Consider the following 13,826-nt stretch of genomic DNA (forward strand, 5'->3'; position numbering starts at 1 on the left):
GTGATCCTGCCTCACTGATACGACTCGATCTTAACCTCCTTTAAGGTAAATGTGTCAGCCAGTTCTCTGGAGAAGTGACAGCCTCTCTTTTGGTTGAGATGTTCTGTGATGAATATTATTTAAAAAAAGTATGCAGAGACCTCAGAGAATTTTTTTTATATGTATATATATATACATAAACATACATAAAATGAGCAGTGGAAATGAAATGTAAACATAGGAGAGGGTAAACATGACTACACTATAGAGGTTCTTGGTTCTGCTCCCCCCAGGCCCCTCGTGCCCGGCCTACCCCACAGAGCTGGTGTTCGGCCTGGACATGTCGGAGGACGTCACGCCCGCCGCCTTCCAGAGGATGCGCTCGTCCCTGCTGGCGCTGCTGGAGGACGTCTCCATCTCCGAGAGCAACTGCCCCACGGGGGCGCGCGTGGCCGTGGTGGGCTACAGCGCCCACACCAAACAACTTATCCGTTTCCACGACTACCACCGCAAGAGGCAGCTGATCGAGGCGGTGCAGAACATCGCCCTGGAGCGCACGGCCAACCGACGGCATCTGGGCGCCGCCATGCGCTACGTGGGCAACAACGTGTTGAAGCGCGTGCGGCAGGGCGTGAGGGTGAGGAAGGTGGCGGTGTTCTTCAGCCAAGGGCCGGCGCAGGACAGTGAGGACATCGTTACCGCCATGCTGGAGTACCGCGCCCTCAACATCATGCCGGCGGTAGTGGCGCTCCGGCAGAGCACCAAAATCCAGAAGGCCTTCCAGGTAAAAGTCCCTCTCCTAGGATAGGCTCCCGCTGGACTCACAGCCCTAAAGCGTTGGGTTTATCTTACTCCGGGGCCTTTATTAGAAGTCAAAGTCAACCTCTCTGCTCTTTTTTGTTAAACCGCCAAATTATTAAATAGTATCATGGAACAACACCTGCTTGGTGGTACTCTTCAAAGACTCAAAGTCCAGCCTACCTTTTTAAATTTAAAATCAATATATGAACCCTGAAAACCTAATAAGTGATCTACACAAAACTAAAATCTCTATTCAGCCTTTGGGCTTCCCAGTGACCTCTGTCTGTCGGCCGCTCCAGGACTCTGGTTTCTGTCTTTACTTGGCAAGTCATGCGTTGAGAATTCATTTGACGAGTCATACTTTACCGTAAAATGCTTGCATTCAGTGACGGACTGGACGGTCTGGCATTTGGGCAGATGCCAGAAGGGCCGCGGCCTCTCGTGGGCCGTTTGGGCTGACCAATCACGGAGCGGCATGCTTGTCGGGATCATGCGGCTCCTCCGTCGCGACGGCGGCCCCGTATTATCTATTCACCCCCCCCCCCCCCCCCCCCCGGTCAACAATCCTGTCTGCGCGCAACCATCCCCCATAAAATAACTCATAAAGAAAGGGGGAGGATAAAAGGAACATTGGATGACAAAACAACTCCTCAAAATATGTTTTTAGTCTGATATGAGTGTTCTTTGTGTGTATTCCTGTGATTTAATTTTTACCAGAGAAAATTCCTATGACGCCAACTTCTTCATATGCATGTCAGACTTTTTTGGGAGTGCCTGTCTCAACACTGCACTAGTCTATCCTGCTCCTGCCTTTGAATATAAACTCTCTGGAAAAGGCTTTTGAATATTCAAAGAAAAAACAGTTTTAACGTAAAACTGGAGTTCAAACTGGAGTCATGACCCCTGTGTTTCAGGCTGACGACACAGGCAACTCTGTCTTCCTGTTGCTTGGCCGCTCGCAGAACCTCGCCAACGATCTGCGGATGATCAAAAGCTGCGTCATCTGCTACGGTAAGCAGCAGAGGTCAGAACTACGCTAAGACAAAAATGCAAAGGTCTATCTTTTATGTTCAGGAACATACAAGGAGCAGTAAAATGAAATGTCAAGAGCTCTGATGAAAAAGGAGTCAGAAGTTGAGTGATGGTTTAGTATCTTATGGTCCTCTACCCTTTAGGACACACAATATTTGCACTTTAGTTGAATCAACTGATAATTTTGCTGAAAGGATTACAGATCAAACGAGTCATACGGGTATGATTACAGATCAAAAAGGAATATGAAAATAAATTACCCCTCACTTTCTGGCAGAAGATCCACACAGAGCTAGAATCTGTATTTGAGACAAAAAATATTTTTAATTGGGACAAATTACTTTTTGGTTTACTTCATTCAATTTCTACTAATTATCAAACAAAATACCTTTTTGGAATTCTTAGTATAGCTGCCAGGAAAGCAATCACAAGGAAATGGCTAAAACCTGACATCCCATCGTTAGAAGACTGGTATGATATAATCCATGATATTTTTGTAATGGAAAGAATAACGTTCTCTGTGAGGCTCCAGCAGAGCAAATTTGAAATAATATGGGAAAAGTGGAAGAGATATATCTCCCAGAAACAACCTTCTTTTGTCTGATTCTGTTGTCTTTGGGTTTAGAAAAAGTTGTGTCTTGTTTTTCTTTATATATACAGTAACCCCTGCTGTACTTTTTATTTTTATTTTTTTATTTTTGAAACTGAAAACACCCCTTGTTCTGTTTGTTCTTTTGTCTATATATATATTTTTAAAAAAAAAGGGATGGAGCAGCGTATATCCATGATGATTGTAAACTGTGTATATAAATGTGACTCCAAAGATAATTTAAAAAAAAGAAGAAAAAAAGAAAATAAATTACCATCATATCAATTAAAATAACAAATCCCGCCCCCTCCTCAGAGCCCTGCAGGCCTCTGTCCGACTGCGTCAGTATTCGGGAGACCCCCGAGCCCCAGGTCCTGGATGTGGACCTGGCCCTGGTGGTGGACGGCTCCAGGCAGGTCCAGGCTGACCATTACTCGGGTCTCCAGGCGCTGCTTGGCTCCGTGGTGGAGCAGGTGGCCGTCAGCCGTCAGCCGGGCCGCGCCGACGGCCAGGCCCGCGTGGCCCTGGTCCAGCAGAGCGGCTCACTCCACTCCCAGGCTCCTGGTCCGGGTCAGCAGGCCGCCAAGTTAGAGTTTGGTCTGCAGACCTTCCAGGGTAAGAGCCAGATGAAGAGCCACGTGGTGGAGAAGATGGTGCAGCAGGGGGGCCCCTCGGCCCTGGGCCACACCCTGGAGTACGCCCTGAAGGAGGTGCTGCTGAGGGCCAGCAGCCCCAGGAAGAACAAGGTGCTGCTGGTGGTGGTGGGGGCCGCGACCCCCAGCTGGGACCAGGCCAAGCTTCGCCAGGTGGCTAGGGAGGCCAAGTGCCAGGGGGTGGCCGTGTTCGTGGTGGCCCTGGGGGAGCGCTACAGCCAGGCTCAGGTGTCAGAGCTGGCCAGCAGCCCTCTGGAGCAGCACCTCATCTGCCTGGGCCAGCTGAGGGCCGAGGAGCAGGGCTATGCCCAGCGCTTCATCAGGAGCTTCCTCTCCGTACTCAACGGTAAATCATCGACATTAGATCAGGGGCGTAGCACCAAACTCTGGGCCCTATATACAAGAAGTCCTGATGGGACCCCCCCGCCCCCCCCCCCCCCGCTAAAAAAAATACTTTTTTACTAGCAGGCGGTAGCCTAATAACTGCTTAGTATTAATTTTATATTAGGTTGCTTTAAATCAGTAGCCTGCTGTTGCATTATTAGCCTACCGTACACTTTATTTATCCTTTACCTTAATAACCAAGGCCTCATCATTTGAAAGTGTAGCCTATTGTCTGCTCTTGCTTTGGGTTGTCTCTGTTCGCTTTAGCAACGATAACAGAGTTAAGAAAGGTTTCATCTTGTGTGTTTAAACGTTTGTGCTCACCTTTCTTAGAAAATAAGTTGGTCAGAACCTGACTTCCTCAATTTTGTCTTCCTTCCCTGTTTTTCTTCACCTTTCTCTTCTGAGAGCCAGACTTATTTATTTATTTTTTAATTTATTTAACTGTGGCTGTGACATATTGCCGCATGACATTTAGTTACGTTATTAAACCATTTGAACAACAATCAAAATAATAATTATATACAGTATATATATATCTTTTTTTTTTTCAAATTTCCCATGGGCCCCCCCTCTGCCTTGGGCCCCCCCAAGCCTGTCCCCCTTACACCCGCAGTCCGTCGGCCCTGGATATACTCCATTATAGTAGTAGTAGGGCCGATAACAGAAATGATTACATCATTCCGATAAGACTGATATCATGACGAATAGCCCTGATAACATAGCCTATATCATTTCAGTGCCCCGCTCCCACTAACGCTAAATGAAAGGTCTTATCGTAACCCTAAAAGTACACATCATACCTTCAATTACAATACATGAGTTCACAGCTGCACGCGTATTGTGGCAACCCGCCTCGGGGAGTGAACCCGCTTTACTCAAAACCAGCACGCAACTCGATTGGGTGTTACGCCACATAGGCTCGTTTAATCAAACATAAAGTCTCTTTTACAAAAAGAACAAAAAGATGGTTGTGTGGCGCAGCCACAACGGCTGGACTCTCCGTCCACCCAGCCACGAGAGAGCCCTGAATGAACGTGGAAGCCAGCCTTTTAAGCAGGCTTCCTCAGGTGCTCTGCATTGCGTTGATTGGGACCGGGCCGGGTTGCCACAGTATATAGAAAATGTTTTTTTTATTATCATTTGTTATTATTATGTTACACCTTTCCTGCTGTCGGCTCCCAGACCGTAGTCAAGAGCACAGGGGAGACGTTCCCTGTGGAGACGTTGCTGTTCTCTCGGGGGTACCACCCTTCCCTTTGACCGGCAGTGGGTCTGATAATAGATCGGAATATGGTCGGAATGAAGCGGCCACCGATTATTGGCAGGCTGGGTACTTTATTCTTAGTTTCACTAACTTTACAGTACACGTTTGCACAGACACAACCAGACTCGTTCATTACTTCACTAAACTGACACACGCTACTGCTCGCTCTCCTTGCAAAAAAAGACGCTCTCTTTCTCTGGTAACGCAGCCGTTCGCGACGCCTTTTTTCTTTGTTGTTTCTTCTATTTGTCTGTAACTCTCTTATCTTTTATCGATTGATGCGGATGTTGTGGATGCAACGGAATATATGATGCATCGCAGCAGCCACATTTAAGATGATCGCGATGAGTTCTGCCTATTCTGCCTCCGTTGCTGCGGTCAGACCACAACACACCTGAGTGACAGGGGCCGTACTGTGAACCTCGACCCTACGTCATATCTCGCCCCTTGCAAGCCCGCCGCCCTAAACCCCCCGTTGATTCTACTGATGTCTGAGTGACACCGATGTCCGCATATCGGGCATCAAGTGTGATTAAAAACCCTAAGGTTTTTTGGTTTGTTCATAGTATTAATGTCCTGATCTTGGGTCATGATCATATATATGTATATGTGTGTGTGTTAACGGTTATCGGTATCGGCCTTTAGGAGCTGAAAGTTATCGGTTATCGGTATCGGTTTAAAAAAAAAGTTAACGTGCATCCCTAATCACATTATATTATGAAGCAACACTCATCAGCACTTCAGGATTTACCTCTTGGTCACCAACACTAAATTATCCAGATTAGATTATACTTAGATTCAATGGATTATACAAGATTAGACCAGATCAGATTAAGAAGAAGGCCACGCTCCTCTCAGTCCTTAATGGTAAATGATGTACATAATATAATGTTATATTACATATATAATATATCATATTGGTTTTGTTTTCACTATGTAATATTATATTGGATTGAATGATTTAAGCATAGTGGGATGAAGACACAGTAAAGCCTAAAGTGTACTGCAGTTCAAAAGGTCACGGCTGTATGTGTGTTTTCTGCAGCGGGGCTGAACACTTATCCACCAGTCGCTCTGAAGAAGTCATGTGACCTGATCCACAACCAACAGGACCATGTCATAAACGGGTATGCATGTAGCTCACAATAAATTACAAATCTGTAGCTAGCTATATGACAATAGCAGCCAAATGATTAAATGTCAAATGTTCTATTCAATCACAGGCTGTCAGGTTTAATGGGGACAGGAATATGAACTGAGTCTGGACTTAATCACAGACGTTAATCACAGCCACAACTTGCTGTGTCTGTCTGGTTTACATCTCACTCCGAACATTCCGAAGAACAGTATGGAACAGAGAATCATAATGCTTTTGTCTGAACGTTCCCTTGATTGAAGTAACTCGACTCTCCTTTAGGACACAAATCCAGATGTAGTTTCCAAGTCATTTGTCCTAGATAGACCATAGAGCCAAGACCCAATGGAGGCCATTTGCGTTCTAAACCTTGGCACCCATTATATCTGTAGAAGAGGTAGTTTCTATAACATCAACAATGACAATATTGTAATTAGGGGTGGGCGATATGGCAAAAATATCATATCACAATTTTTTTCAGGCAGGATCACGATCCACAATCTTATCACGATTCTTTATCATGTTGGTTTTTAAGACTATTTTGCAAGTTACTGAACAGGTACTGTTTGACTGTCAGCATACTTTTTCGGGTGCTTTCTTTCATCCATGCCGCTACGCTGCCAAATAAAAAAGGGGAGGGGATTATATCCAAGGCACTACCTACTGCTATTATTGGTTTATTGGTGTGTAAGGCGTGTAACAGACTAGCAAATTGTGTGATTTAAGATTTGGTAGAAAACAACTTTGGATGCGTGTATGATCCATAGAACTGCAACTGATTGAATGTGCACCAGGGCTGTCACTTTTGAGAAAAATCAAGTTCGAATGGATATCAAATATCAAGCAATGTATTCAGCGGAGAACTGTAAGGACTGTTGGGAGCGCACAGACGTGCCTGGCACACACAGGGATTTGCACGTCTATGTTGAGAGAAGCAGGTATTTGTGGCAGCCCGTGTCTCTCCACCAATACAGCGTGTTGCTGTCAGCGGGGATGACTTGGGGTCGCAATTTACCTCTCAGGCTAGCTGCTCCGTGCGTTATCCATTTTCGAATCAGGATATGTTAAACGCTTGATTAGCGCGCCCGCGAATGGATGAGATGGCAAACAATAAAATAAAATGTAAAAACCACTGTAAAAAACACACAACATGGCACTTTATATATCGATTAAATATATTTGAATACGGATATGTCACGTCATATTTGAATGCATATTCGAATATCTAATAAAAAGTGACAGGCCTAATGTGCACTGCAGCACGATACTAACAATCTCTCTGTAAAGGCAGATTGCGGAGACATTTGAGACATTTTAATCGTTCACGATCTAATATCGTCATATTGCACACCCCAAATTGTAATGATCTTGATTGTAATGAGTACGATGAGTAGTCAAGATCTAATTTCAAGTGAAAATAAGGAAACCATCCTGTCCAGGAAAAAGTATCATCAAGACGAATGATTCATAAGTTCTGATTCTTCATGCTTTAAAAGTTCTTCTGACGTTATCAAACATGTGTTCTCAGTCCATACAGCTTCCATCTATTAGAACAAAGTTCTGCTTCTTTCAGATGAATGTCCCTCTGAGGGCTTTGTACTCCTTACTCAGGCCTGAACCATGCTTCTGTTGACTTTGGCTTCATTTCCCCAAACCGACAAACAAGAAAGCTCTCCCGCATCCCCTCATCTCGGGGCCGGCTCCCTCTTTTCCTCTGTGTGATTCTTTGTGTTATTTTTGTCTTGTGTCATGCTTTTTTGTTAATACTGGTGCCTTATATCGATTTTGTTTTGTCTTTCTTGCACATTGGGATTCTCAGATGGTTCCTGTTCCAGGCTTTCCTCCTGTTTTGTTGTTTTACTGATGTGGGGGTTGGCTTGGGGGGGTTGGCTGATATCTTGTTGTACTTCTGGACCCTGCTACATGATGGCTTGATATTGTGGAAATTCTTTTGCAAGTTTCAGTGCTTTGTCTAATCCTTGTTCCCCTTTTTTCTGGACTTTATTTTAGTTGTAGTTAAACTAAATATTAATGTGATTGTAATTAAACTGTGTGTGTGTGTGTGTGTGTGTGTGTGTGTGTGTGTGTGTGTGTGTGTGTGTGTGTAGCCAGGGGCAAGTGAGTATCAATGAGCAGGAGCAGTTTGAGATGCTGACCAGAACAAGGACTGAAACACTGCTGGACCTAGTGGGGTCTGGAGCAGGGGGAGGTAGCTAGCTAGCTATATCATTTCTAAAGTCACAGTTAGATTTATTAAGGTTGTTTGTTACTTTCTTAAGATAGATTTGTTCACCTCGGATTGATTTGACACACTTAGCTCCACAAGGGTCCACAACTGTTTTGTGGTTCATTATAATCATTCTATAATTCATATATAATATATTTGTCTTGATCATTGTTTTAATCAATATTAATGAAAATCAACGTGCAATGTGTTGCATTTATATTAATCTAAAACGTAATCTTTGATCGAGACCATCCAGAAGATATGGAGCTGCAACAATTTCAACTAGATATTTATCAAAAAATACATACATAATAATGTATTTTTCGTTACCTCACCCTAACCTTGATTAATATTTAATATTTGCTTAGTCTTCCTGTTGCTCAATTACAGGAACTTCATTAGCTGTTAGTTTTACCACCAGCTGCACTATGACCCGGGATTTTCCTAATTCATAAACAGTACTTTATAGTGTTTAGCTAATAGTGATGAAGGGTCACTAATGATTTTCTTTGCTGTTCGTATGCTTCTGTTTTCTGTTGTGTTTGACAGTTGATTCCTCCCTGCAGGGACCGAGTCAAAGCAAGACTCCCAAAAAGGGTAAAACTCTCGTTCATCTACCAAACACAACACAATCTTATACCTTAGACCAGGGGTGGGGAACGTACTGCCCGCAGGCCGGATACAGCCCGCCAAAGCCTTTCATCCAGCCCACAGAGGCAAGGGCAAAAAATACATTTTTTGTTAATTTTTATTAAATAAAATGTTAACAAAGCATATAAGAGAAAAAGGTTAATTTCCTTTTTGTTTACTTTGGAATGTTGAGGGTCACATTGGGGTAGCCTAAACAAGTCGCAGTGTCATTTCTAAATCTAACCATTAACGGCTAGCACGGCATCCGGCATGAAACGAAAGGTTGATAATGAATCTCGTGTTTTCCAAGAAAAATGGACTGATGATTACTTCTTTGAAGTAAAGGGCAGGCCAGTTTGCCTTGTGTGTGGATAATCGCTCGCTGTAATGAAAAAGACCCATCTGGAACGTCCAGTTATGCAAGGACAAAATAAACACACTTTAGCAAAGTTTTGGTGCCAAACAAGCAGCTTTCACCAGACCAAATTTAGAGAGAGAAAACATTCTGCATGCAAGTTATGTGGTGAGTTTTTTTTATAGGCCTAAAAAAAGTGCGGCCCCCGAAACAAGTTACAAAAATTTATACAGCCCTTGATGTCAAAAAGGTTCCACACTCTACAACAACCTGAACACCCCTTCACTGAATCATCCCCAAACATTATCTTAGACACAGTAATATATTTTGTTTTTAGTGTGTTCCTGATTGATGCCCTGTTCGTTTACTTTATTTAACTTTTGGTATTCTACATTGGTAACATCCCCTCTCTGCTCCTCTCACTCCCTACACTCCTGGAATCTCTATATATCTCTCTCCTATCTAAATTCCTCTGTGTCCCTGCCTCTCAATTCCTCTCCCTCCCTTTTACTCCTCCTCCTATCTCTGTCTCCTTATCTCTGTCCTCTCTCTCTCTCTCTCTCTCTTCTCTAGATGACAGGAAGTGGGTCCGTGTCAGAACTACACAATGAGTTGGTCCTTTGACTTGGAGTAGAGCGAGTGCACTCGCTTCTGGTACGGCGGCTGTGGCGGGAACAGCAATTGCTTCAAGACGCAGGAGGACTGTGAGAACCTCTGTCTGAGGTTCTCCCCCCCCCCCCCAGGCTCAGGAACACCCATAATGTACCCTTAACTTAACTAGACACTTAAAGTCTGTGTTGCAGGGTTAATTTTCCAACCAATTTGTGCAATTTGCTTGTTGGTAATAAACATTTAAACGGTTATCCTTTGTATCTAATGTTGTTGGGTATCACAAAACAGAATAAAAAAATGAAAAGATTTTAGTGGTTTGCAATTGATTCTCATTTCCCCCACAATGCATTGCATGACGTCACGTTGGGGAGACGACAGACCAAAGCCCCATTGAGCCCCTTGAGAGTAGAGACTAGTAAGAGTGTTCAGCAGGTTATACAGATAAATATATAAATACATAGATATATATATATATATATATATATATAGATAGCCTAGATAGATAGTCTATTCAAGTATTTATTATTGCCAAACGACACAAATCGTCGGGACTTCATTTTGGTGATTCGGCTCACAGGACAGTAGGCTACCAGACCACACAGAACAAGGGAGACAAGTCTGACTGGACATACACAAAATACATCAAATTAAAACTAGACACATGCGTTGGATATAGATATATATGTTATATGTTATATATAAATATTTTTTGCCAAGCGGAGCCAGCCAGTCCTGTGGCTTCGCACTACTGCATGGTTAGTTGTGGTTGGTTGTGGTCTTAGTGAAGCAGCCTAGCCTTGGAGTTGGAGAAGTTGGAGTGATTGTGTACACAAGAGCGAGAGAGAGCACACCCGCCGTGGTGATGTTTGGCTCGTTGTGGGCTGTCAGCATCCGCCGGATTGGATAAATGTGCTTTGTGTATGTGTGTCAATGATGTATCTGTCTGATCGTATTTGCTGTAGATGGATGGTTAAATAATGTCACACGATCGGTCATACTGCAGGCTCTCATTTGCAAGTTCACTGATTGTGTGTCTAATAGGCTATATACCTGGCATTTATTCAGTTGATTGCTCTTCTAAATGCGCCAGATTGATGCCAATTATTGTCGTGTTTGCATTGTAATGCACAACTTTACCTCTCCTTGTTATAAAACAACATGCATCCAAACAACTTTAGCCTCCGTGTTGCTTTAGTAATACTATAGCATATCGGTTTATCAAAATTGTTAAGTGTGCGCGTGTGTGTTGTCATGTAGGCTATAGACTGATTGTCTTGGCTTGCATCAATGAAATATTGTAATGTTATAGGCCTACTGCATATTGAGGAATGTAGATCGTTATTGCACAACAATCGGGAGATAGGGACCCACGAATATTGACGGGTATTTCGCACGCACACTAATCGGAAATGTGTTTACAATGTCGGGGGGAAGATTTAATTATGGAATATCTGGGGGGGGGATTTCACAGGTGGGACTGGCAAGTTAGCCCATAGCTAGCATTATGCCTTCTATTTCTAGATCTTCTGACTAAGTACCGGTACGTATCTGAACTAACAACATAATCACTGTCACTAGATATAAAGAAAACGTTGACTTTCACTCGCTGCTATTCACTGACAGTAAAAACAAGTGTTGTTATTGTGTGCACTGCTGTTCATAGACTAGCTCCAGCGCTCGTTGCTGCGTTGCTAAATGATAGCAACACTACACCAATTCTCTGACCATGCATTTAATCAGTTCTCGGCAATTCCTCTTTCGCCCTCTCACGTCTGACAGGTTCGAAATTATACGGTTGTGGGCCATCATACATGTAATTTGTGGTTCTTGCCACCTCTTCCTCATCCCAGACGCCCTAGTTCTAGTACTAGGCTGAGGCTTCCTTCCACCACGTCGCCCCAACGTGACGTCATCACCAAGTTACGGAAGAAAACATCCGTTACTACCAAAAACGACAAAAACTGGACTTTAACACTACTTTGGAGACATTTCATTAATGATATACTTATTTTGAGTGCTTTATGTACCTGTTAATCGAAACTTCCGGTTAACCTGCAACATGGGCTTTAACACTCAGGGCCACAACCCTTCTCTTGAGGAATCATAACCAGGAGCAGGAGGCGGTTGGGAGGGTGACGGGTTTCACGTTAGAACAGTCCAAGGGACATCATCTCAGGTTCCCACCAAGGCCTACAGAAAGCTTCTCCTACCATCTGACCATGCGTCTGTGCGGTCTCAAATCACTAATCCGTGGGTATAAACAGTCACTCACACAATCACTGGAGGGGCTGGATAGGCCCCTCCAGTGTTATTGTCAATAAAAAGAAAGGTATCATTCCTTTTGCGGTGTGCTGTTTGTGCTTGTGGTGGGCGGGGTGCTAATGAGTGGCCAGAGAAGAGCGAGGCTTGGATATGTTGACGCTGTGGAGCTGGAGAGGAGACCTGGGACCTGGGCTGAGGTACAGCTCAGAGTCAACTGTCGTCAGCCAGACATACAAGATATATTCTAGATCAGTAGTTCTCAACCTTTTTTCAGTGATGTACCCCCTGTGAAATATTTTTTCAGCCAAGTACCCTCTAACCAGCGCAAAGCTTTTTTGGTTTGGCCTCCTTTGCCACTTTTGTCCCTCTGTGTTTTCAAAAGAATTGCTGCTACGCTTCAACCACGACTCCATCGTTGATCCAAGTGATTGACAGGTGATGCCAGGTGGCATATGACAGGTTTTGTCGAAACATCCTGGTATGGGGGAGACTCTGGGTTTTAAGGATAATGTAATTGAATAGCCTACAGAATATAAAATTCATTTTATAAACTTATACTTATATTTTCCTGAAATATCTATTAAATAATTATTTTTAAAGGATTTCTGCATGGATGCTACTTTTTAAATATATGTATATTTTAAAATCTCACGTACTCCCTGACTTGGAAGTACGTTTCCCTGCTGACTTGTTCGTCATTATAGAACCGCTTGATAAATGTGCTGATCTGATTCACTTAAACATTCGCAGACAAATGAGTCTGATTAGAAAGGGTTTATGATTTCGTAGTCGGGACACATTACCGCCATTCGACCTCGGCTGCATTCATTCTTGGCAGGAAATACAGGCATTTATCTTGATGTAGTGATAGAAAGTTGGCTCAGCAGTGAATTTGAAGATTTATTTTCTCCAAAAGCAACATATATTGTCCGAGTGTTGGCTCACTTGTTTTTCTGGGCCCACACTGGAAGATTAACAGCCTGATTTTAACCGGTAATTGGTTAGCCAATCTCATCATCAAAGGTCTCACCATCAAAGCTAAATTCTCATGTTAAAGGACAATACCGGTAATTTGAACATTGAGCCCCCTTTCTGGGGTGTCTAGGTTGAAATAGAGTGGTTGACACCGACATTTTGACTATTGGTCCTGTCTCTTGTATTTGGCTCATTTGAAATCGCCCTGCCTGCTTCAGAATGGCTGGCTACATGCATGCACAAACCTGTCCTTAAAACAACCCTAAACGTTCATTTTCAGAAATGTGCAACTCACTGAGTGGTAAGTGGTGTGCGTTGATGTTCCAAATCAAGTATTGTAGGGAAATACAGTTTCTGTCGTGTTTTATTTGGCATTTTGTAAATCCCATTGAAACGGAAACCGGACCGGAAATGGAAGGGGGGCTGTTTACGTTTGGTTGTAGTCTTTTCGCTCGGTTCTAGCCCTACTGTTGAGATGGAGAACCGAGCGAAAAGACTCAGGGGGCTCAATGTTCAAAATACCGGAATTGTCCTTTAAGGAACACAGAAGAAGAAGAAAGAATTATTAATATTTTTTAATTGCAATTTACCATTATATGTATTATTGGACAAATTAGTGGCTATAGCCACATAGTTAAGACTCTAGACATTGGATGAAAAACAATCAAATGTATTGTATCTGTGTTTTAATTGGTTAATAGGAATGAATCCATTGTGGTATTTGAAGGGATTAATCTGCATTTTGATTGATAGTTAGGATTATATCTGGCTTGTGATTGGGTGTTGAGAGTGCATCTATATTGTGATTGGCTACCGGACCCTAATTTCTGAACCAGCTGTTGTAGTTCCCATAAACACTATGAAGAGAGGGCTGGACACACACACACACACACACACACACACACACAACCCTAACCCTAACCCT

At 43.3% G+C, this 13,826-nt stretch overlaps 1 protein-coding gene across 2 annotated transcripts in view; it reads left to right on the top strand.

Annotated features, from left to right (window-relative positions):
- The window catches only part of LOC311357540 (collagen alpha-6(VI) chain-like), a 38,309-nt gene extending 28,344 nt beyond the window's left edge, over nt 1-9,965 (top strand). Inside the window, exons 34-40 of one of the 2 annotated variants that reach the window (XM_084477517.1) lie at nt 273-763; nt 1,695-1,791; nt 2,717-3,400; nt 5,751-5,832; nt 7,949-8,049; nt 8,617-8,664; nt 9,626-9,965. In XM_084477517.1, the coding sequence (XP_084333643.1) occupies nt 273-763; nt 1,695-1,791; nt 2,717-3,400; nt 5,751-5,832; nt 7,949-8,049; nt 8,617-8,664; nt 9,626-9,663 (1,541 nt within the window). In that variant the 3' untranslated portion in view covers nt 9,664-9,965. The remainder of the gene's footprint in view (nt 1-272; nt 764-1,694; nt 1,792-2,716; nt 3,401-5,750; nt 5,833-7,948; nt 8,050-8,616; nt 8,665-9,625) is intronic. The other variant, XM_084477518.1, reaches the window with a different exon arrangement.
- The last annotated feature ends 3,861 nt before the right edge of the window (nt 9,966-13,826 follow it).

Source organism: Micromesistius poutassou, assembly GCF_964030765.1.
Source record: "Micromesistius poutassou genome assembly, chromosome: 13".
Lineage (NCBI taxonomy): Eukaryota > Metazoa > Chordata > Actinopteri > Gadiformes > Gadidae > Micromesistius > Micromesistius poutassou.